This window comes from Ornithorhynchus anatinus, chromosome 4 (assembly GCF_004115215.2).
Source record: "Ornithorhynchus anatinus isolate Pmale09 chromosome 4, mOrnAna1.pri.v4, whole genome shotgun sequence".
Classification (NCBI taxonomy): Eukaryota; Metazoa; Chordata; class Mammalia; order Monotremata; family Ornithorhynchidae; genus Ornithorhynchus; species Ornithorhynchus anatinus.
This window is the reverse complement of record NC_041731.1, coordinates 58,055,979-58,081,443: the sequence shown is the minus strand read 5'-3', so window position 1 is coordinate 58,081,443 and position 25,465 is coordinate 58,055,979. Positions and strand designations below refer to the sequence as shown.

General features: G+C 44.4%; 1 protein-coding gene across 2 annotated transcripts in view; it reads right to left on the bottom strand.

Annotated features, from left to right (window-relative positions):
* INTS8 (integrator complex subunit 8) overlaps window positions 1–25,465 on the bottom strand; it is a 59,243-nt gene that overhangs the window by 11,284 nt on the left and 22,494 nt on the right. The window contains exons 8-20 of one of the 2 annotated variants that reach the window (XM_029062194.1): window positions 23,018–23,173; window positions 21,320–21,420; window positions 20,195–20,336; window positions 19,094–19,164; window positions 18,169–18,344; window positions 17,378–17,511; window positions 16,166–16,276; window positions 14,292–14,493; window positions 12,870–12,991; window positions 7,962–8,146; window positions 4,709–4,742; window positions 3,005–3,061; window positions 2,866–2,927 (exon numbers count right to left, since the gene is read on the bottom strand). In XM_029062194.1, the coding sequence (XP_028918027.1) occupies window positions 2,866–2,927; window positions 3,005–3,061; window positions 4,709–4,742; window positions 7,962–8,146; window positions 12,870–12,991; window positions 14,292–14,493; window positions 16,166–16,276; window positions 17,378–17,511; window positions 18,169–18,344; window positions 19,094–19,164; window positions 20,195–20,336; window positions 21,320–21,420; window positions 23,018–23,173 (1,553 nt within the window). The remainder of the gene's footprint in view (window positions 1–2,865; window positions 2,928–3,004; window positions 3,062–4,708; window positions 4,743–7,961; window positions 8,147–12,869; window positions 12,992–14,291; window positions 14,494–16,165; window positions 16,277–17,377; window positions 17,512–18,168; window positions 18,345–19,093; window positions 19,165–20,194; window positions 20,337–21,319; window positions 21,421–23,017; window positions 23,174–25,465) is intronic. The other variant, XM_029062195.1, reaches the window with a different exon arrangement.

Here is a 25,465-nt window from a genome sequence, read left to right as displayed (position 1 = left end):
AGGCATTTCTGGGACTTTCCCCTTTCTCTACATGCAGGTCTAGCCTGCTGGCTCATCCCATTTGCCCAACCCCAAACTTGACTCTATTGATGTGCTAGGGCACTTTCTGAACCACTCACAGTACTTTCAACCCCAGAGATGACAAGGTGGATGGAACCAATGCATTTGGGCAAAACTGATTTGCTTCCAGTACAGGTATGCTAATTTGCACTTATCTTTTTTAAACCGTAAAAATAGGAGCTGCATCTTAAATCATTGTAACTCACAGACCCAGTCGCAACTCTTCTCTGCCTCAGTTTGTCAGAACGGTTCACCTAATTCCCAAGCCCCAAACAACACATATACTCTAAAGCAATTAACAAGAACACGGCAAATAATTCTGGTACTTGAGACCTTATATAGTGAAACTGTAAGCTCCTTGTAGGCAGGGAACATGTCTACAGACTCTATTATACTGTACTCTCTCAAGTGCTTAGCACAGTGCTCTGCACAAAGTAAAGCAATCAACAAATACAACTAATGACCCACAAGGACACTTGTGAATAGACTGGAGCCTACAAGAGTAAGGATACATAAATGAGAACCAGAAGGCTTTTCTTTAGTTTCTTCCTACCAAAGGCCTTTCAGATGCAACCCTGAGGGGGAGAAGGGAGTACAGTCATCCCGTGGATGCGTAGTGGATAGAGCATGGGTCTGGGAGTCCAAAGGTCATGGGTTCTAATCCTGACTCTTGACACTTGTCTGCAATGTGACCCTGGGAAAGTCACTTCACTGGGCCTCAGTTACCCATCAGGAAAATGGGGATTGAGACTTGTGAGCCCTATATGGGACAGGGACTTTGTCCAACCCGACTTGCTTGTATCTACCCCAGTAGTTAGAACAGTGCCTGGCACCTAGTAAAGGCTTAACAAATACCATAATTATTATTAGAATTATAAAACCGAAAGCAGAGAAAACTGTTTCCATAGTCTCTGCGGGCATCAAAAAGAGGGGACCTGCACTGATGTTGGTATTTGTTAAGCACTTACTACGTGCAGAGCACTGTTCTAAGCGCTGGGGTAGATACAGGGTCATCAGGTTGTCCCCTGTACGGCTCACAGTTAACCCCCATTTTACAGATGAGGGAACTGAGGCACAGAGAAGTTAAGTGACTTGCACACAGTCACACAGCTGATAAGTGGCAGAGCCGGGAGTCGAACCCATGACCTCTGACTCCGAAGCCCAGGCTCTTTCCACTGAGCTACGCAGTGCCCATTTCTGGCCCAACCAGCCTTAGAGGGAAGAGAAAGGAAAGGGGAGGATCTTGGGGCAATATACTGCGTAGGTCCAGCTGGGCCCCAATAATCCCACTTTCTGCAATGACTCACCCCTTAACGTTTTAAAATGGCGATAAATTCAGAAAGCAGTCTCTTGAAGATGACACCTGAATTCTGTGCTAAAATTTCATGGCAATAGTAAGTTTGGAATTGGGGATGCAGAACTCAGCAGGTAACGCCCTCCCTTCGGGTCGGCGCCTTTAGAATCGTCACAAGTAGACCCTGGTGGGATCCTTGATCTCATGGCACAAAATGGCCTACATGTCTTTATGGCATCTTAGTGGTTTGCTATGTCTCTCCTTAAGTATCTGTCTCCAGTCCCCTCTCATTCATTCATTCAATCATATTTACTCAGCACTTACTGTGTGCAGAGCACCGTACTAAGCGGTTGGAAAGTCTAATTGGGCAACTGATAGAGATAATCCCTACCACACAATGGACTCACAGTCTCGAAGGGGGAGACAGACAACAAACAAGTAGACAGGCATCAAGAGCATCAAAATAGATACAAAGAATTATAGATATATTCACATCATTAATAAAATAAATAGAATAAATAAAATAAACATACACAAGTGCTGTGGGGCGGGGAAGGGGGTAGAGCAGAGGGAGGGAGTAGGGGTGACGGGGAGGGGATGAGGAGCAGAGGTTTAGATTGTGAGCCTCTAAGGGGCAGGGAACTGATTCTCTTTCCCTCTTCAAAACCCTACTTAAAAATCACCTCCTCCAAGAGGCGTTCCCAGACTGAGCTCCTCTTCCCCCTCTACTCCCTCTGCCATCCCCCCTTTACCTCTCCGCAGCTAAAGCCTCATTTTCCCCTTTTCCCTCTGCTCCTCCACCTCTCCCTTCCCATCCCCACAGCACTGTACTCGTCCGCTCAACTGTATATATTTTCGTTACCCTATTTATTTTGTTAATGAATTGTACATCGCCTTGATTCTATTTAGTTGCCATTGTTTTTACGAGATGTTCTTCCCCTTGACGCTGTTTAGTGCCATTGTTCTTGCCTGTCCGTCTCCCCCGATTAGACTGTAAGCCCGTCAAACGGCAGGGACCGTCTCTATCTGTTGCCGACTTGTTCATCCCAAGCGCTTAGTACAGTGCTCTGCACATAGTAAGCGCTCAATAAATACTATTGAATGAATGAATGAGTATCTAATTCCTGCCTGTATATTCTTCTCCAGCGCTTAGCACAGTGCTCTGCATCCACGAAGCATTTAATACTATCACTACTACTGCTGCTGTTCATAGCTTGTATGACAGGAGGGGGAGGAAACCGGTTTTTTCCTTCTACTGAACTCTCCCAAATGTTACCTGCAGTCCTCTGCTTGATAAATACTACTGATGAGGATCTATGACTTAAATTCGTGGTTCCCTCTCTGATCATATAATACAATTATCCATATTTTGGGTTAAATGAGCAATTTTAACAGGAGTTGTTAAGAGAATAAGATTTGCTTTAAGTACCGTGACTAAGATTTAGTTAATTTTACTGGCTGCAAACATTAGAAATAACTTCAAAGTAGGTATTCCATAACAGATTTCTTACTTGGGAATGGAGGATGGCCAAATAGACATGTGTTCTGCAGTAATGTCATTCACGATGTCCTCCTGGGAGGGGAAAAAAGCCATTTGATAAGAAATTTCTTTCCAAAATGCAAAGACGAGACAATGTGATAAATACTAACCCGTACATTGTGCAGTTTCACAAATAAAGATAAGATTGTAGTCAAAACCAATGGTTCCTGGAAAGAAAGCAAACAGAAAGAAGGGTTAGATAATCCACCTTTACTCCTCATTTTCAGAGGCAACCACTGTGCAACTATTTCAAATCTTTGCAGGAAACCAAATTTAAGAGGGTGTAAAATGGATGTTTATTCTCCTTTAAAGGTGGGCGAAAAGGCTGGGGCAGAGCTGCAATTCCAGAGTTGTCTGGAACCTCATGAAGAGGAGTGAAGTGAGAGGGTCAGAGGGAATTAGCACTGCTTCCATACCTGGAAGAGTAGACAATAATAATAATGTTGGTATTTGTTAAGCGCTTACTATGTGCAGAGCACTGTTCTAAGTGCTGGGTAGATACAGGGTAATCAGGTTGTCCCATGTGGGGCTCACAGTCTTCATCCCATTTTACAGATGAGGTAACTGAGACCAAGAGAAGTTAAGTGATTTGCCCACAGTCACACAGCTGACAAGTGGCAGAGGCAGGATTCAAACTCGTGACCTCCGACTCCCAAGTCCGGGCTCTTTCCACTGAGCCACGCTGCTTCCCCTAAAGTTCAGAGACAAGTTCAGAGAGTGGGCCCTGCCAACTTTCCTGCACAGCAGGCCACTGTCAGGACCTTGCCACGACACACTATTGCCAGGAAGAAAAACATAATCTAATGGTACTTGTTAAGCACTTACTATGTGCCAAGCACTGTTCTAAGCGCTGAAGTAGACACAAGTTAATTAGCTTGGACACCATCCCTGTTCCTCACAGGGCTCACGCCCTTAATCCCCACTTTACAGATGAGATAACTGAGGCCCACAGAAGTGAAGTAACTTGCCCAAGGTCACACCACAAAAGCAGAGTGGCTTAGTGGAAAGAGCCCGGACTTGGAAGTCAGAGGTCATGGGTTCATCCCGGCTCCATCACATATCAGCTGTGTGACTTTGGGCAAGTCACTTCACTGGGCCTCAGTTTCCTCATTTGTAAAATGGGGATGAAGACTGTGAGCCTCATGGGGGACAACCTGATTACCTTGTATCTACCCCAGTGCTTAGAATAATACCTGGCACATAGTAAGCGCTTAACAAATATCATTATTATTATTATGTTGCAGAGCCAGGATTAGACCCAGGTCCTTCTGACTCTCAGGCCTGTGCTCTAGCCACTAATCCACAATGAAGGCCACAGGGGGAGGGAGGAAGAGTTTTACACTGCCTTTAGAGCCACTCCTCCTCCTCCCATTCAAGCTTTTTTTTTTTTTTTTTTACTGTGGTGGGACTGTCACATAAACTGAGGCATAAGTGGACAAGGGTAGAAACACGATAGGGACGAGGTTCCTAGAGGGGTGACATGGGACACCTAGGACTATACGAAACTCCAGAATGGAGAGGGAAAAGGACAACTCCTTGCACCTAGGCCAGAAACTGGCTAGCGGACTCTATGACCCAGCAGGCTCTTTTGCACTACACGGGTCAAGGATGGCCGGTGACTACCTGCAAAGTTTCTAAAAGGTGCCTACTTAAAGTTCCTCCCTTAGGGAGGGCAATACCCACTGAGTTCTGTGCCCCAATTCCCAACATACTAGTAACTTGGAATTCAGTAATGCAAATTCAGACATTTTTAGAATTTATCACCATTTTTCAACTCACTGGGTAAGTCACAGCAATTTTCTTGTGAAACCTACCCGCAATTTTTTGATGAAAGACAGCAGCTCACTCCTACATGATAAAAAAAGAAAATTTAATGTCCGTTATTTGATATTTGGAGATTCTGATTAAGATCAATGAAATAATTTGTAGATGTGCATATAAAGAGGTTTACTGCCTGACACTAAGCAGAAGGCATTTGTGTGTCTTTTCAATTAATATCTCGATCCTCAGGTATAAACTTAGGCATTCTTAAAAGTCTGCTACATTACATTCAACCTGAAATAACCTAGAGCGCACAAGCTGCCCTCGAGCCACTTGTAAAAGCAGGAAGTCTACAGTCACAAACATACCATAATGTAACATACATATATTTTAAAATAATAAAATGGAAAAATCATTCTTGCTAATCACTTAAAGGTGCTGCACTTTTTCTTCTCTTTTATCCTGTCCTCTCATCCTAGAATTCCCCCCATCACCCTTCTCGGCTCCCGGCTCGGCTACTTTCTGCTGTACGACAACTTCTCTGTGCCTCAGTTATCTCGTCTGTAAAATGGGGATTCTAGACTGTGAGCTCATTGTTGGGTAGGGATTGTCTCTGTCGCCGAATTATACTTTCCAAGCTCTGTACATGCTCTGCAAACAGTAAGCGCTCAATAAATACAATCAAATGAATGAATGCGCGCCTCAGCTGATTACCTTGTATCTACCCCAGAGCTTAGAACGGAGCTTGGCACATAGTAAGTGCTTAACAAATATCATAATTATTATTATTCTCATTTCTGCTTGCCCCTCTCCTCATAGCCCTCAATTTTTTTTGGTTATCAAACAATGGTATTTACTGAGCACTGACTCTGTGCAGAATACTGCACTAAACTCTTGGAAAATACAATACCACAAAGTAGACACAAAGCCTGCCCACACAGAGTTTACAGTCTAAGGGGGAGACAGACAATAAAATATATATATATATATTATATTGTTGGTATTTGTTAAGCGCTTACTATGTGCCGAGCACTGTTCTAAGCGCTGGGGTAGACACAGGGGAATCAGGTTGTCCCACGTGGGGCTCACAGTCTTAATCCCCATTTTACAGATGAGGGAACTGAGGCACCGAGAAGTTAAGTGACTTGCCCAAAGTCACACAGGTGGCAAGTGGCAGAGCCGGGGTTCGAACCCATGACCTCTGACTCCAAAGCCCGTGCTCTTTCCAGTGAGCCACGCTGCTTCTCATAGGGGAAAGAGAAAACTATAAGGACAAGGGCATCTATGCTTTGGGGCTGGAAGGAGCAACATAGGGCTTAAAGGGCACACAGCTAAGTACGTAAGCAAAGGATAGAGAAGGGTGGGTATGGGAAATGGGGGCTTCTTGGAGGTAATGTGATTTTAGGAAGGTCTGGAAGGTGAAGGGAGTGGTGTGGACTGTAGGATGTGAAGGGGGAAAGAGTTACAAGCCAAAGGGAGGAGATGTGGGCAAGGCGAAGGGGCCAGGAAAGAGGAGACGGAGGTATAGAGTATAGAGAGTAGGGTGCTGTTAGAGGAGCGGAGTCTGTAGGTGGGATTGTAGAACAGTGAGGTTAGGTCGGAGGGAGAGGGGTGACTGAGTGCTTGAAAGCCGGAGATAAAGAGTTTGTCTGATGTGAAGGTGGGTGGTCAATCGCTGGAGGTCCTTGAAGAGTGGGGAAATACGGACTGAACGGTTTCGCAGAAAAATGATCCCGGCAGCAGAGGGAAGTACGGACTGGAAAAGGAGAGACTGGAGGCAGGGAGGAGTCAGCGAGGAGGCTGATGCAGTAGTCAAGGTGGGACTGATAAGTGCCGGGATCAGAATGATAGCAGTTCGGCTGGACAGGAAAGGGCTGATTCTAGAGATGCAGTGAAGGTAGAACTGACAGGAGTTCATGACAGATTAAATGTGTGGCTTGAGTGAAAGAGATGAGTCAAGCGTAATGCTCAAGTTACAGGCTTGTGAGGCAGAAAGGACGGTAGTGCTGTTTACAGGGAGAGGAAAGTCAGGGACAGGACAGTTTCTCCATCCATTTTACTGCTCCATATCTGTCCCTCTCTTTCCCAGTCTTCAAACTCTAGGCCTCTCTTCTGCATTTCCTCATTTTTCTACTTTTAGCCTGACACTCTATTGTCCAATCTTTCCCTGTTCCCATTATCCTTCTTAACCCACTAAGTCACTCTTATTCTGATCTTGCAATTGCCCTGTCTTCTCTTTCTTTCCCTCTCCTGCTCCTTTATCCTTGCTGGCCTTCCCGTTTTGGCCCTTTTTCTCTCTCTCTCCTCTCAGATTCTGCCTCTCCCTCTCTCCCCTTCCTCTGACCAACAGGGAGAGACTTATCACTATTATTTCTGCCCTTCACCTCAAGCCTTTTGGTAGTGTTCCAGGACCCTCAAGGAGTAGGGATTTCACTGGTATCATCCAGATCTATTTACATATCAGAGGCTCATTCTTGCCGGAACACGTAATATGCATTCACTGGTGTGGCTGAATATTGAATCTTAATACAATTTTACATAGTTTATTACCCTATTTATTTTGTTAATGAGATGTACATCCCCTTGATTCTATTTATTGCTACTGTTTTTATCTGTTTCCTCCAATTAGACTGTAAGCCCGTCAATGGGCAGGGATTGTATCTATCTGTTGCCAAACTGTCCATTCTAAGCGCTTAGTACAGTGCTCTGCACATAGTAAGTGCTCAATAAATACTATTGAATGAATGAATATTGAGCACTTACTACACGCAGAGCACTTTACTAAGCACTTGGGAGAGTAAAACAGAATTTGCAGACACGTCCCCTGCCCACAATGAGCTTACAAATGTGTAATAACACAGGAATTCTCTCTTTTTTGCAAAAATAATGACCTGGAGGCTTCTGATTGATTCATCTACCGTAACGTGTTTTCGGTTAAACTGTGTGGCAGGACTTTCTAGACAATCAACATCTGTTCTGCTGACCCTTGGAAGGTTCAGGAGGAAATGACAGATGGGCCACCTCACTCTCACTTTGGAAGGTGCTTGAGGCCTAACATTCCTCCTCAGGTAATACGGTCAGTCAGTCGATCAAGTGTATTTATTGAGCACTTACTATGTGCAGAGCATTGTACTAAGTGCTTGGGAGAGTACAATTTAACAACAGACACATTCCCTGCCTACATCCCTGGTCTCCTGACAGTTCTTAGGCTAGCTAACTTAAATAGGAACACGGACAAAAACTGATAGACATATTACCAAACCACCCCCTCCCCCGCCCCAAACAAAAAAATCAAGGCCAACACACCTGTACATAATCCCCAACGTAGAATCTCTCTGCTTTATTAAGCTTACTCTGCCATCATTTCCCCGTTTGTGTTGGCTGGACACACTGCAGATCTGGACAACCACTTCCCAGAGATCTTTTGCTGTTCGCCTGCTTTCTTTAGGGCCAGGAAGTTCTTTGCAAGTAGCTGCCAAAAGTTGTCCCAGCTTTGAGAAAACAAAATAAAATGAAGTTCACAAGAGTCACATTAGAACTGAATTCAATTGTGGTTATTTGTTAAGCGCACACTACATGCCAGGCACCATACTAGGCACTGGGGTAAATGCAAGCTAATCTGATCACACAGTCCCTGGCCCACATGGGGCTCAAAGTTTCAATCCCCATTTGCCAGATAAGGGAACTGAGGCCCAGAAAAGTCAAGTGACTCACCCACGCTCGCACAGCAGACAAGTGGCAAAGTCAATATTAGAGCCCAGGTCCCAGCGTGGCTTAATGGAAAGAGCCCGGACTTGGCAGTCAGAGGTTGTGGGTTCTAATCCCGGCTCCGCCGCTTGTCAGCCATGTGACTTTTGGCAAGTCACTTCACTTCTCTGGGCCTCAGTTATCTCATCTGTAAAATGGGGATTAAGACAGTGAGCCCCACATGGGACAACCTGATGACCTTGTATCTAACCCAGTGCTTAGAACAGTGCTTGGCACATGGTAAGTGCTTAACAAATACCCTAATTATTATATTATTCCAACCCCTAAGCCCGTGCTCTACCCACAAGGCCACACTGCTTCTCAATTCCATCTGGATTTATAGTATTACTGTGACTATCTAAAGCCTTGCAGGTATGGTCACGTGGGCCGCTTTATGGCCCAAACAGATTTACTTCAGGCTCTAGCCAAACTCACCTTCTAACTGTACCCCACGCACTGGACTGTTTCACCCTTTACCCCTCCCTCATGCTCTCCCCACCTTCACACCCAGCCAAGAGCCCTATGTTTTCCCAGGTTCTCCTGGGAAATTAATTGGAAAATCCCAATAAAGTCACACAACTGCAGCTGCACTAACCCACCCCCGTCCTTAGTGCCGCTATAGTTTTTCCAGCAATCAATCAACAGTATTTATTAAGCGCTTACTGGGGGCAAAGGACTGTACTAAGTGCTTGGGAAAGTACAATATAACTGAGCTGGGAGAGATGTTCTATCCTCAGCACTTATCGGTCATTTATCAATCAATAGTCTCTATTTACTGAGCACCTACTGTGGGGAGAACACTGTGTTACACCTTGGGGAATGTAAGAGAGAATTAGTAGACTCGGGGGGGGGGGGAGAGAAACTTGGGCACCCCAAAAGAAGGGAAGGCGCTGGAATGCCTAAAGGCAACACTGCAAGGTCCTAGGGGATAAGTGTTACCTCTAGTTCATAAACTCATCACGGGCAAGGAACGTGTCTGTTTACTGACATATCGTACTCTCCCAAACGCTTAGTATAGTGCTCTGCACACTAAGTGCTCAATAAATACCATTCGTTGATCGAGCTAGGGCAAGACAGTTTAAAAAGGAATTGTTTTCATTGTTACCCACTTAAGACCCCAGTGAACATTTTTGAGATCTCAGATCTTGGTGTCTGGCTGTGGTAGGAGCTGAAGAGAAGCTCTGTGGGCTGGGGAGATATGTGGCCTTGGAGCTGCAGTAAGAGGAGAAAGCGCTTTATCCACCAAGCCTCCTGAGGAGGTGGGGGGTGAGGACGGGGGTGGGGGAGGTGGGGGGGGGAAGGGAGGGAGGCTGGTTTTCGTCTCCTTTGCCTTTGGGGAGATTCCTGGGCTTTTGTCAAAGGCCGGTGACTGAAAAAAGGGTGCAGGGCTTTGGGAAGCTCCAAGCAGAAAAGGTCTCCAAACCTGGGTTAGAAGAATGGAAGAACTGGAATGCTTTAGGGCCCAGCGAAGGGTGACTAGGGTCTGGGCACCCCTAAAATGACCGCAAAGCTTTTTTGGCCAGGATTTAGGGCTGAGAACCCCCAGTGACATCATTCTCCCCCGCTCCACAAAAGCAGCAGCAGGAGCAGCATGGCCGAGTGTTCCTCCCCCTCCCCCATCTCTCACCCCCAATGATCTGGCCACCTATTTCCTCACGAAAATCAACACGATCAGGTCTGAGCTCCCCAAAGTCACCCCTCCGCCTCTCCCCTCCCCCCCAACAACCCCCTCCCCTACTTTCCCATCCTTCCCTGCAGTATCCTCAGAGGAGATCTCCTCCCTCCTCGCAAGTGCCACCCCCTCCACCTGTGCCTCGGACCTCATTCCCTCTCACCTTCTTAAAACCATCGCCCCTGCCCTCCTCCCTTCCTTAACTTCTATTTTTAACCACTCAATCTCCAAGGGCTCCTTCCCCTCTGCCTTCAAACACGCCCACGTCTCCCCCATCCTAAAAAAACCCACTCTTGACCCCACTTCCCCCTCCAGTTATCGTCCTATCTCCCTACTACCCTTCCTTTCCAAAATCCTAGAACGAGTCGTCTACAATCGATGCCTAGAATTCCTTAACTCCCATTCTCTCCTAGACCCCCTCCGATCTGGCTTCCGTCCCCTCCGCTCTACCGAGACTGCTCTCTCTAAGGTCACCCGTGACCTCCTTCTTGCCAAATCCGATGGCTCCTACTCCATTCTGATCCTCCTTGACCTCTCTGCTGCCTTTGACACTGTCGACCATCCCCTCCTCCTCCATACCTTATCTCACCTTGGCTTCACGGACTCTGTCCTCTCCCGGTTCTCCTCTTACCTCCCTGGCCGATCATTCTCGGTCTCCTACGCTGGAGCCTCCTCCCCCTCCCATCCTTTAACTGTTGGAGTTCCTCAAGGGTCGGTTCTTGGCCCTCTTCTGTTCTCCATTTACACTCACTCCCTCGGTGAACTCATCCGCTCTCACGGCTTTGACTACCATCTCTACGCAGATGACACGCAGATCTACATCTCCGCCCCTGTCCTCTCCCCCTCCCTTCGGGCTCGCATCTCCTCCTGCCTCCGGGACGTCTCCACCTGGATGTCGGCCCGCCACCTAAAACTCAACATGAGCAAGACTGAGCTCCTCATCTTCCCTCCCAAACCCGGTCCGCTCCCAGACTTCTCTATCACCGTGGATGGCACGACCATCCTTCCCGTCCCGCAGGCCCGCAATCTCGGTGTCATCCTTGACTCGTCACTCTCGTTCACCCCACACATCCTATCCGTTACCAAGACCTGCCGGTTTCACCTCTACAATATCGCCAAGATCCGCCCTTTCCTCTCCACCCAAACGGCTACCTTACTATTACGGGCTCTCATTATATCCCGGCTAGACTACTGTGTCAGCCTTCTCTCCGACCTCCCTTCCTCCTCTCTCGCCCCGCTCCGGTCTATTCTTCACTCCGCTGCCCGGCTCATCTTCCTGCAGAAACGATCTGGGCACGTCACTCCCCTTCTTAAACGACTCCAGTGGTTGCCTATGGACCTCCGCTCCAAACAAAAACTCCTCACTCTAGGCTTCAAGGCTCTCCATCACCTTGCCCCTTCCTACCTCTCCTCCCTTCTTTCTACCGCCCACCCCGCACGCTCCGCTCCTCCGCCGCCCACCTCCTCACCGTCCCTCGGTCTCACCTATCCCGCCGTCGACCCCTGGGTCACGTCCTCCCGCGGTCCTGGAACGCCCTCCCTCCTCACCTCCGCCAAACTGATTCTCTTTCCCTCTTCAAAACCTTACTTAAAAATCACCTCCTCCAAGAGGCGTTCCCAGACTGAGCTCCTCTTCCCCCTCTACTCCCTCTGCCATCCCCCCTTTACCTCTCCGCAGCTAAAGCCTCATTTTCCCCTTTTCCCTCTGCTCCTCCACCTCTCCCTTCCCATCCCCACAGCACTGTACCCGTCCGCTCAACTATATATATTTTCGTTACCCTATTTATTTTGTTAATGAATTGTACATCGCCTTGATTCTATTTAGTTGCCATTGTTTTTACGAGATGTTCTTCCCCTTGACGCTGTTTAGTGCCATTGTTCTCGTCTGTCCGTCTCCCCCGATTAGACTGTAAGCCCGTCAAACGGCAGGGACTGTCTCTATCTGTTGCCGACTTGTTCATCCCAAGCGCTTAGTACAGTGCTCTGCACATAGTAAGCGCTCAATAAATACTATTGAATGAATGAATGAATGAGTGGGTAGAGCACGGGCCTGGGAGTCGGAAGGCCATGGTTCCTAATCCTGGCTCTGCCACTTGTCTGCTGTGTGACCTTGGGCAAGTCAATTCACTTCTCTGTGCGTGAGTTACCTCACCTGCAAAATGGGGATTGAGACTTTGAGCCCCACGTGGGACAGGGACTGTGTCCAGCCCAATTTGCTTGTATCCACCCCAGCGCTTACTACAGTGCCTGGTGCATAGTAAGCGGTTAACACAATTATTATTATTAATAAGAACTGCAGATGGCCCCAATACAATAAAGAGATATGGCTAGAGTTGCCACAGCCCTTTGCTTTACCTTATTCTTTACTCATTCAGATTTGTCAAAAGTACTGTAAACTCTTTTGGACTACTAGTTTTCATTAAATAAGAAAATTGTACGATATAATGGAAAGAAAACAGCTGCCTCCTCCTCTTGACTGTAAGTTCATTCATTCAATAATATTTGAGCGTTTACTATGTGCAGAACACTGTACTAAGTGTTTGGAAAGTACAATTCGGCAACAAATAGAGACAATCCCTACCCAACATGGCAGGGAACTTAACTACCAACTCTGTTGTTTAGTACTCTCCCCCAAGCGAGTGCTTAATACAGTGCCCTGCACACAGAAAGCACTCAATAAATACCACGGATGAAGATGATGATGAAAGAAAATACATTTTCGAAGTACTAACTAAAGGGTCAGTGTACTGACCCTATCCTCCTTACAACTATTTCAAACGAACCCTCTCCATTACCTTCACATAGGGATTACTCTGTAGCAAAAATGCTGGAACTTGCAGAGTAAGGTATTCATTTTCCCGCCAATTTAACATGAAAGCAACACACTCCTCTGCAACAACTTGTCGAAGAGGAATATCTAAAAGAAAAGTAAATTTGTTAGTATAAATGCTATTACATTAGAAGTGGGAGGACTTTTCCTAAGTTTATAATCGACCTTGAATACAATGGAATTTTCACTTTGATCAATGAGCCTGAAACCCCCAAATCTCCAGCAACACAATTACTCCAGATTCTCTTGAAAGTCTGGTGATTCTTTGTAATTTTGCCCTTTTAATTCCCCACAAGCTTCAAATCAGAAGACCACATGGTAAAATTCTTAAAAAGGTTTTGTTACAATTTATGTGTTTTCCTGGGTATTTTCAACCAAATTTGTCATCAATTCTGCTTATTTCCCCATTAGCAGTTTAATATGGACAGGCTTATAACTGAGTTCAACTCTCCCATATTCTGGAGAAGCAGTGTGGTCTAGTGCAAAGAACACAGACCTGGGAGTCCAAGAAACCTGGATTTTAATCATAGTTCTGTCATCTGTCTGCTATGTGGCCTCAGGCAAGTCACTTCACTTCTCTCTGCATCAGTTTCCTCATCTGTAAAATGGGTCTGAAATGCCCAGTTTCTCTCCCCTTTAGACTGTGAGCATTATGTAATAATAATGTTGGTATTTGTTAAGCGTTTACTATGTGCAGAGCACTGTTCTAAGCACTGGGGTAGACACAGGATAATCAGGTTGTCCCACGTGAGGCTCACAGTCTTAATCCCCATTTTACAGATGAGGGAACTGAGGCACAGAGAAGTTAAGTGACTTGCCCATAGTCACACAGCTGACAAGTGGTAGAGCAGGGATGTAGGACAGGAACTGTGTTTGACCTGATCACCTTGTATTCACCCCAGCGCTGAGTTCAGTGTTGGGCACATAATAATAATGATGGTATTTGTGAAGCGTTTACTATGTGCAAAGCACTGTTCTAAGCGCTGGGGGGATACAAGGTGATCAGGTTGTCCCACATGGGGCTCACAGTCTTAATCCTCATTTTCCAGATGAGGTAACTGTGGCACAGAGAAGTGAAGTGACTTGCCCAAAATCACACAGCTGACAAGCGATAGAGTCAGGATTAGAACCCATGACCTCTGACTCCCAAGCCCTGGCTCTTGCCACTGAGCCACGCTAAGCGTTTAACAGACACAACCATAATCATTATTAGCTATTTTAAAGACTTTGTGTTCCTCCCGTAAACCAACCCCTCCTTCGAAATGTGGGAGAATGTTTTTCTATAGGACACCTAAGGTCAGTAGATTTGTGCCGGTTCCCTTACGTGAGAGGCATATCCTTCCATCGCCCCGTATGTTTTTAGGTTTGATGTGAAAAGAATTCTTACCAGGAAGCCTCATTTCCAGATATCCTCGGACTCTGCTGATAAGGTCAGAAGGAGGACGGTCCCCTGATTGCCCTGGTCCAGCTTCATGGGTGTGAATGTCTAGAAGCAGCATCTCATTCAGCATGACTTGACGTAACTTTGGAGAGAATTCTGTCACCAGCTCCAGGCAAGCAGCAAACAGCTGTTTAGCGTGGACAAAGTCCTGTGGAAAAAAATGACCAATTCTACATTCACTGTCACTGAGGTTGCAAGTTCTAAACCCACAATACATGTTGTGTTCCTCGGATAATCAGTGAACCAATCCTAGATATTTCAATATCTGAAATGATGTATACAGAAATCCAGCATCATAACAAGGAAATAAAATATATCCTATTGGAATCTCATCAGCAAGACCTGTAATGGTGGAAAGGAAGTAACGGTGAAAGACCTGGGAAATATACTGGAAGAAGTTTTCTTATTATATGCTAGATTTTTTTAATGGTATTTGTAAAGCGCTCACTATGTGTTCAAAGCCCTGGGGTAGATACAAGCTAATCAGGCTGGACATGGTCCTTGTCCCATGTGGGGCTCAGAGTCTTAATTCCCATTTTACAGATAACTATGGCACAGACAAGTTAAGGGATGTGCCCAATGTTACTCAGCAGACATGTGGTTGAGCTGGGATTAGAACTCAAGTCTTCTGACTTCAAGGCCCATGGTCTTTCCACTAGGCCAAGCTGCTTCTCATCCTGGTTGGACTTGAAGTAACAGTAACAGAGCCAGAGATTCACCCTCAATTACTCTGACATGAGGCCTGAAAAATGTGGAAAGGGTGAAGCATAATAAAACTGAAAATGAGATGGCAATGCATGACTTGGGATATGACAAAAAATTCAGGCCTGTGAACCTTGACTTGAAGTATAGCTTTACCACAAAGTGAAAACAGGATTTGTTCGGCTCATAAAAGTTAAAATCAGAAATCTCGGAAACTTTTAGAGCACATGAATTTTCCTTGTTTTACTTAAGTACCCCAGAAAAGCATGCTTATTGAGCTTGCATTAAAATGGAAACCATCAATAGTATTCTCTGAGCGCTTACTGTGTGCAGAACCCTGTATACTACGCACTTGGGAGAGTACAATACATTTTAAATACTACTAGGCAGGTATATTATGTAATCTAGTTTCTTAAGTAAAGAGTTGAAAAAAGGATTGAGACCAAAAATTATTTTTGCACAGCTGAACACAACACGTTCAAGTTATAATTCATGAACCAGGGATTTTAAGGACATATTTTATTTGGCTACAGCTATATAATATTCATTTATAAGATTTTTTTAAAACAACTCTGCACACCCCAGTATAGGTTTGCTTTTCCTTCCTGCTTTCAGGCTAAAATGTCAGCTTCAGGGAAAATTTCAATAAAGTATTTTATTATGAGTAGATGTATTTTTTTTTAAATAAGTTAGGGAGAAGACATGAGGCACTAATGCTTAAAAACAAAAACAGAAAACTTTAAGGGGAACAAGAAATCCTCAGAGTGAAATCAGTGTTATCAACTGAGTTAAAACGCCACTTTAAATCTTCTAAATGCCGGACCGCTCTGGACTCAAAATGTAGACACAGATCAGTTGAAGTGAAAGTTTCTAGTTGCCGGACTGTTGCGTCAGGGGGATCTTTTTGGGCTGGCTAGAAGAATTGCGCTGGAACTGCCTTCCCTCAGCACAGGTGCCTGCCCTTCTATGCTCTGTCCCCACGATCAGGAACATGGTCGCGATCCTCCTCCACCTCACCTCCATTCCAGCTGTCACAGCCATGACCCTAAATCTAGGGTGGCATCGTAAAAACGATCTGCCATCCAACGGAACCATTAATTAAGGATGGCCTGACTTACCTTGACAATGCTGCAGTGCAAGCCCTTTGCCATTAGAATGTACACCAGATCTCTTGTCAAACTGTCTTTAATTCCTAAAATGACATTACTGTACACTGCTGGCACTTCCCACTAGAAGGTAAAACATAAAGGACACACTTGTTTATGAAAAGTCTCTACAAAATAGCCAATTGCGAGAAACAAATGACAAATTCTAGGTTAGAGTTGGCGATAGTCAACCTCAAGGAAAATTTAAATACGTTCTAGAAAAATAATGATCATAGTACTTAAGTGCTTACTCCATGCCAAGCACTGTTCTAAGCACTGGAGTAGATCGGGTTGGACACAGTCCCTGTCCCACATGGGGCTTACACTCTTAATCCCCATTTTACAGATGAGGGAACTGAGGCCCAGAGAAGTAAAGTGACTTGCCCAAGGTCACACAGCAGACATGTGCTGGAGCCGGAATTAGAACCCTATAGATACCCGGCCTTCAAAAACTTCTGTTTACCCTCTCCCAATTGCTTAGGACAGAGGTCTGGGCACAATAAGTGTTCAATAAATTCCTTTGATTGTTATAATCGGTTAGCATGACAACAGGAGCAGCACCAGCAGTTAAACCAGTTAAGCCAAGAGTATTTGCAAGAGAAAGGATGCCTTGAGAACACTATTCAAAGTGGCTCTTTCCTCCCCGCCCTTGGAAAATGTTCTAAAACTAGAAGTCTAGTTTGGCAGTAGCAATATATTATTACCTTCCTTCCATTTTCTGAAGACACAGACAACTTCCTTTTATCTGCCCCTGTGACATCTTTCTGCCCGTTATTCTTCTTAGGGGCCCTTTCATATGTCACTCCACCTTCAAGCCCAACCCAGCTTGGCCCCCTTTTCCTACTGGAGCATGGTAACCGTTTTAAAATGACTATCATATCTGCAGTAGGTGTACAAAAACTTTTATTCATTCATTCAATCATATTTATTGAGCTCTTACTGTGTGCAGAACACTGTACTAAACGCTCAGCAGAATACAGTACAACAATGAACAGGCACTTTCCCTGTCCACAATGAGTTTATGGGACCTCAGGTGGAGACAGGCGCAATTTTTTAAAAAAAGAAACATTAAGCCGAAACATCTCGGGCCACGCTATTTAATACATTAGAAATCCTCTCATAATACAAATTGAAAAATAAAATGCAGTGACTTTAACCCTTTGCATTTACTAGGTGATGATTTACCTTACTAGAAACCGTCCAGAATTGGCGTTCCGAAGTCATGCCGTGCAGCTCGATTAAAATCTGGCGAATTCTCCAAGGATCCACTGATAAAATAAGCTGATGCTCCAACTGGCCGATGTTGACACTTGCTGACGCTAAGTGGTGAAAAACAATGTTGACTATCTAACTTACGGAATGAAAGCCTAAGGACTAGTTGTGACAAAGACCCGATTCAATAAGCGGGAGTGTGGACTCCATTTAACAGAAATGAAACACAACCATAAATGTAATTCCTAAAACATCCACGCTGAGCTGGGTGAAGAATGATTTTATTTACCACACAACTGAAATCTCTGTACCGTCCCAGCTCCTTACTAACCCTATAAACTCAGACCTTGAACTGTGCTCACAAAGAAGAAGAAGAATCCTACAGTGAACTGAGAAACATTTTCTACCAATTGTAAAATAAATGTCGGGAGTGATTTTCACCTTGAAAGCAATCTAGACTCTAAAAAATGAACACAAATTTCTAACTTTCACCTTCACTTACCACCAAATCAAGCTACTTAGGTATACTTTAGAATTACAGGTGGGGACAACCTGTCTGTGGAGAGGAATATTTGGGAATAGACTGCTTTAGCACCTTCCTCTGTACCTGGGGTTCTTTTTGCCACAAGTTGGCAAGAAATGTAGTAATTAAAAAAAATTTTAACAGAAAAATTCTGTAAACTACTCATGGCTGGAAACATGCTCCTGTATTTTTCAGTATTAATAACAGTGGTGGAATAAGTGTGGTTGGTCAGAAAACTAACCTGGAATATCATAGAAGGAAGTTACAGGTTTAGTGCACAGATTTATTCGAGGGCACCTTTTCCTCATCTGATCAACAAGCAACTTCCTTTCATCATCTTTCAACAGCGAAATGAAGAGTTCGTGAGACGATATCATGAAGACAAACTGCAGATCTTCCAGTCCCAAACACAGGTTCCTGGGGAACCAAAAAAGGACTGCCCGTTAATGGAAATCTGATGACAAATCCAATCAAGCGTGCATACTGAGTGGGAGAAACAATCTGCAATATCTTATTACGAAATACCCACTACCATGGCTCTTTATGAAGTCAACATTCCATAAAGACGAAAAGCAATGTTTTATTTATGAGAGGGTTTCAGGGCTTTTTGTTTGAACTAAATTTTAACATTAATGCCCCACAGAGTTGAAACCGGAAAATACAGTCTCACTACGACTAACAGAGGGGACAATTTGTGAGAAATAACAGGAGCGACCGCCCTCCTGATAACTGGGTCTGGGTCAGACTAGCCATATATTTCCTTCCCAGAGCTTCCTGCGTAGATCAAGCAGCTTCAGGTGCCTAAAAACCCTCCCAGCTCCTTCCTGATGGATGAGGTCAAGGCCTGATACTGGAGCCTGCCAAAATGGCAGCTTGGCTTCCAGCTCATCCATCCTCCAGCAGTGGTGGGGCTGAGCTCTGCCTCCCCATTTGGGCAATCCATCTTGTCCCTTTTTGGAGTGAAGGCATGCCCATCTCACCTCTTCTCCACTTGTGGGATCATGGCATTCATCCATTCAATCGTATTTTTTGGAGCAATTACTGAGTGCGAGGCACTTTACTAAGCGCTTGGGAGAGTACAAGTCCTCATTCCTTCTAAAAATCTCTGACCCCTTTACAACTCTGCACTCCAAGTGAAAAGCTGACCACTGTCTCTAGGTACTTACTTCAGAAAAGCTGCCATGTTTCCTTTCAAAGTTTCCGAAGCTTGTTCTAAGTTTATTGATCTGGAGCACACCTAAGGGTTTGAAATAATTAAAATTAAGGACTCTAAATAATGAAAATATAAAAGAACTTTTCGAAATGTAGGCACTTTAAAAATTCTAGCTTTCAGTTTGCTACGGACGGTTATGCAGCCTCCAAAATTCCTCTTATCAAAAATACCTAACTCAAGACAAACTGAAAAACATAAAGTCAAGTGAATATCAACGTTGAACCTAAGGAAATAGCAATCCAATTATTATTATTTTTTTAAATCCCTCCTTCAGCAATAACTTATTAAATGAACCAGAACTGAAAACAATTTTCACTTGGGAACCTAACGTACTTGAGGTGGAGAAACTGCTCAACTTCCAGAGCCCACATGTGCTGCTGGATAAAGATCGAGATTCTGCATTTAGATGGGTCTGAGTGAGGCTTCCTGAGAAATGAAGTTCTGGAACATAGTTAGTCTACTAATACCAAAACTATACTCACCTCAGGGAGGAATGCGTGAGCAGAATTAGTGACAATCTAGAGGCATCTGCCCAAGGTCACGAAGCAGATAAGTGGCAGATCTGGGATTAGAACCCAGGTCCTCTGACGCCCAGCCCCGTGCTCTTTTCCCTAGGCCATGCTGCTTCTCAACTTAGACCGTGAGCTCTATGTGGGACAGGACTGAGTCCAACATGATTATCTTGTATCTTACCCCGGTACTTAGTAGTTTTTAATTAGGGAATGGATATAATACGGCCCTTGGGGCAGATGCAGTGGATCCCATGATGCCAGGAACTGCACCTCCGTCAGTGGAAGTTAAGGGTTGCTGACTGGACTGCTTTTTTAAACCTCTTAATCCACTCTTCTTTCCCCCCACTTTCCATTCCCCGTAGAAGTCCACACATTGGAAAATCTGGCCAGTGTCCCTCTGGCCAAAATAATTTCCTACTCCGGTCCTATCTACAAAGCCACAAAGAAAACCTGCACAATTCAGGGGTGTGGAAATGATTGAAATGTCTAATCCTAATGGTTCCGGTTGGAAGCTAGCATCAAAAGAAAAGGAAAACTCTCACCTCAAGAAGGAAATCAATTTTCTCCTTATTTGGTCGTAGGAATAGCTGATTAAAATGAACACTAACTGTTCTTCCCTCAAGTACATCACAGACTGTGTTGCAAGCACACACTTTGAAACAGATCTCATCTAGCGCTTCATTTCTGTAAAGTACAAAAAATGGGGTTATGAGCAAATACTAATGGAAATATGCTCTTGTCTAAAAATAATTTCACAAATACAATTTGTATCATCTTGGGGGAATTACACCCTCAGATCCACAAAAGAAGAAAAACAGAATAAACAGAATGAATTTTGACTGTATACAAAGAAATTGTGGAATCATCTCACTACAGTTCAAGTCAGTGCTAGATAGTAGATTCAGGCTCAGCTTCCTGTCTGCCTGCAGGTCATTCGTGCACTTTGGGTCTTTTCAAACATTAAATTAAGTAGTCTATAAAAAGGATCAGCTAAGTTTTAAGAGTGGTCACCCAGCAGCTATTCAAAGTCTAAGTAAAGGTAATCTGATTTCTACGGTTTAGTTGCTGCCATTGCAATGGGATACACACCTGGCTCGATTAGATAAATTACCAATCAATGGCATTTATTGAGCGCTCACTATGTGCAGAGCACTTTACTCAGTGCTTGGGAGAGTACAATACCACAGAACTAATGGACTCCCATAACGAGCTTACAGCCTAGAGGGGGAGACAGACATTAATATAAATACTTCTAAAGTACTATTTAAATAACATACTTTTGTCATCGCACTAACGTGTCCAAAGGTGGGAGGAAACGAGAGAGGCTGAAGGGATGGGGCTTGGGCAGGGCAGACCAATCCTTTGCTTCTGAGTTGCCACCAGTCAGGCTCCTGGGCTAATACAGCTTATTCTGGGTCTTTCGTCACCGCAGAGCCATGCCCGGGCCCGACGGGAGACTGACTGGTCAGCTCTGAACAGGAGAGTGGGTGTCCGCCCATCCGTCTGCTCTGAAGTTAGATATCCCAATCTATCCCGCAAATCCTCCAAGCCTCCGAGTCCCAATGAGCCAAAAGCATCATCAATAATACACTATTCGTGATGATGACAAAGAAGTTTGTTTCCCTAGAGTAGAAACATAAGCTTAATCATTCAAATAACTGACTTACCCCTGTTGAGCTTTCTGGAAGAGTTCTCTAAGAACTGACTGCCTGAATTGAACAGGTAAATTGAAGGTTTGATTATCTTCAAGGAAAATCTTTATTACTTCCTAGAACACATATGTGGCAACGCATTAATTTTCAAGTTTACATTATTCATTAATTCATTCAAATGTATTTATTGAGCACTTATTGTGTGCAAAGCACTCTACTAAGCACTTGGAATGCACAATTCACCAACAAATTGAGACAATCCTTGCCCAACAACGGGCTCACCGTCTAGACGAGGGGAAACGGACATCAAAACAAGTAAACAGGCATCATTAGCATCAATAATTTTTCTACTACCTAAATATCTGTAGAATGCAATGGAAGGAACCAAAGCCATCCTGAAAACAGATAAAGAAGCCCTTGAACTTCCTTCCTCTCAATTCTACAGCTCAGCAGAATAAAAACTGTCCTGTGTTTTACAGTACAAATATTAATTACAATTGTTCATCTTTGGAGGCATTCAAAATCACCATCCGTATTATATACTAAAGTTATACCATTTCCTCAGGGTTAAAGAGAAAGTCACCAGCAGGCAGGATTAAAATTCGATTTTCTTATTTCCAGGCCAGGGTTTAACCAACCCATTGTCAAAACTCCAGCCCTAGGCGTCATAGCTAGCAAGTTTTGGAGACTGCTGATGAAAGCAGGGTCCGACTTCTGCCCACAGCCTGAGAATCAATTGTGGGGGCTGGGTTGGTCAAATGTGGGATCCAAACAAGCACTTGCCACAGATGAACTGATACTATTTCCCTGACTGATCTACAGGAGCAGTTGTAGCAAGAAGCAGAATGCAAAGGGTTTGCAGAACTCAGATAATAAAGATTCCTTTATCTAGGCTTGGGTTAAATTGGATTTCCACAATTATTTTCACAGATTTCCAACTGTCCCTTATATATGACCACCAAGTAATTTCCCGGTGGACAAAGAGAAACAGATTAACACAGAGGGAGAAACATAGACAAAGACCAACCAAAAGGCAGGGGGGTAGCAAGAGACACACAGTGATCATTTTAAAATGTGATTCTGCTAGGTTTTTTTTGTTATCAGCCTATTTGGTAAAAGGTGCAGCCGTTACAATGTGTGGTTGCTGCTTACGCAACCAGGATCCAATTTTCTTTGAGAAACAAAAAATCTATACCACGAAGGCTCCAATGAGGAAATCATAATTGCCACAAAACTGTTGCTAATGTTAAATGAAACCCTGAGTACAAATCCACAGGATCCCCAAATGCTCCCACGATTCAAGCAAAGGAAAAAAATTCAAAACACAAAACTCCTTGGCAGAGTTGCGACTCGAAGTCTAAACCATGTCAAATGCTAGAATCATTTTTAGGAGAATGCACCTGAAAATTCTTTTTTGGGTATGGATTAGGGTGGGGGGAAAAAAAAAACCTTCCTTATTTTTATCTAGGCTACCTTTTTAATGTTTTCTACAAACTGTCTTTCCATAGAAATTCCACCTGAAACTGAAACGGGAATCATACTGCAGGCTGAATATAAAACTCGGAGTCTCATACAGTTTTAAAACCACACACAACTTCTAGACTTTCTGAATCTTCCCTTTAGCTAAGTTGTTTAAGATTGATGTCAGAAAGGCATGCATCCAAATGTAATCATCTCCCACTCCAATTCCAATACAGTCCTTCTGTAACTTACCTGATAGTTGCCGGATCGCATGCAGGTATGGATTTGACCATAGGGGGTTGATTGTTGCGCTGTATTATCAGCACACGGTGCAAGAACCCCGCAAGCCTGACAATAGCCAGCTAACCGGTTCTCATCTATAGTGCAGTGAAGGGATAATGAACCTAGCTGGAAAATAAAAGGTTATTTTCTGTTAGCTAAATCAGCATAAATGACATTCCAGTTGAAAACACCCCTCCGTACCTTATATTTCAATGATGGTCTGACTGGCTAACCCTAACGAGAAAGTAATAATAACAATAATAATGTTGGCATTTGTTAAGTGCTTACTATGTGCTGAGCACTGTTCTAAGCGCTGGGGTAGATACAGGGTGATCAGGTTGTCCCACATGGGGCTCATAGTCAATCTCCATTTTACAGATGAGTTAACTGAGGCACAGAGAAGTTAAGTGACTTGCCCACAATCACACATCTGATAAGTGACAGAGCCGGGATTCAAACCCATGACCTCTGACTCCCAAGCCCGTGCTCTTTCCACTGAGCCACGCTGCTTCTCTAATAATAATATTGGTATTTGTTCAGCACTTACTATGTGCAGAGCACTGTTCTAAGCGCTGGGGGAGATATAGGGTAATCAGGTTATCCCACGTGAGGCTCACAGTTAATCCTCATTTTACAGATGAGGGAACTGAGGCCCAGAGAAGTGACGTGACTTGCCCACAGTCACACAGCTGACAAGTGGTGGAGCCAAGATTCGAACCCCTGACCTCTGACGCCCCAGCCCGGGATCTTTCCACTGAGCCATGCTGCTTCTCTATAAGTATTTGGGAATCCATGACAATTGTGACCAAATGCTCTTCTTTTGGGGATTTAGAGCCCTGGGGGTGTGCTTTAGTGAGACATGAAAATTTGGGCTGCTGTTTCAGGTAATAGAGAGTTACACTGAGGAAAAAGAGTAGAAATCGACCAAAAATGATTTTTTTTTAAAACAATTATGACTTGAAGGCTAAAAATCATAATAAAAAATTGGCAGGGCAAATACAATAAAAACAAAAATTCCTGAAAAGATTGTAAAGACAATGTTTGGGTTAAAAAAGCAAACAAACAAGATGACTGTGCCAAAAGTTTTTTCTGGCATTTAAGCGCTTACTCTGTGCCAGACACTGTACTAAGTGCTGGGGTAGGTCCAAGATCATCGGGTTGGGCACAATTCCTGTTGCCCATATAGGGCTCACAATCTGAATCCCCATTTTACAGATGAGGCAACTGAGGCACAAAGAAGTGAAGTGACTTGCCTAAAGTCACCCAGCAGCCATGTGGCAGAATTGGGATTAGAATTTAGGTCCTTCTGACTTCAGGCCTGTGCTCAATGCACAAAGCTGCACTGCTTAGCTAGTCCTTGCAGGTAATGAGAGTTCCCCGCAGGGAAGCACTGTCCTTATAATAATAATAATAATGTTGGTACTTGTTAAGCACTTACTATGTGCAGAGCACTGTTCTAAGTGCTGGGGTAGATAGAGGGTAATCAGGTTGTCCCAAGTGAGGTTCACAGTCTTCATCCCCATTTTACAGATGAGGTAACTGAGGCACAGAGAAGTGAAGTGACTTGCCCACAGTCACACAGCTGACAAGTGGCAGAGTCGGGATTCAAACCCATGACCTCTGACTCCCAAGCCCGGGCTCTTTCCACTGAGCCACGCTTCTTCTCTAATATTCAGGTAGTTGTGTCTGCTGCTGCAAGAACTGGAGCAGTAGTATACTGAGCTCAGCACTGCAGGATATGCACGCATCCAAAGATTTTTCCTGACTTTCGGGCACGACTGATTTTACCTCACATGATGTGGTTGAAGCAGTAAAGCAATTTTTATTTATTTTGATTAATGCCTGCCATTCCTTCTAGACTAAGTTTGTTGTGGGCAGGGAACTGTTCTACAGTACTCTCCCGGGCACTTAGCACAGTGCTTTGCACACCATAAGGGCTCAGTAAATACGAATGAATGAATTTCAGCCATTCAGACAGAGGTGGTTGGCATCCTCGGTTCCCGAGATGACAAAGTTCAGGAGGCTTTACAGGTGGGCAGATTCGCGGGGTGATGGATTCTCAAGGGACCTAGGTAGCTCTAGTGAGGAAGGGAGGGGGGATAATAATAATGGCATCTGTTACGCGCTTACTATGTGCCAGGAACCGTACTAAGCGCGAGGGTGGAGCCCCTTGATTCTACTTATGGTGATTAAGTTGTTTTGTTTTTGTCTGTCTGCCCCGATTAGACTGTGAGCCCGTCAATGGGCAGGGATTGTCTCTGTTGCCGAACTGTACATTCCAAGCGCTTAGTACAGTGCTCTGCATATAGTAAGCGCTCAATAAATACTATTGAATGAATGAATACAAGCAAATCAGGTTGGACACAGTCCCTGTCCCATGTGGGGCTGGCTCACAGTCTCAATCCCCACTTTCCAGAT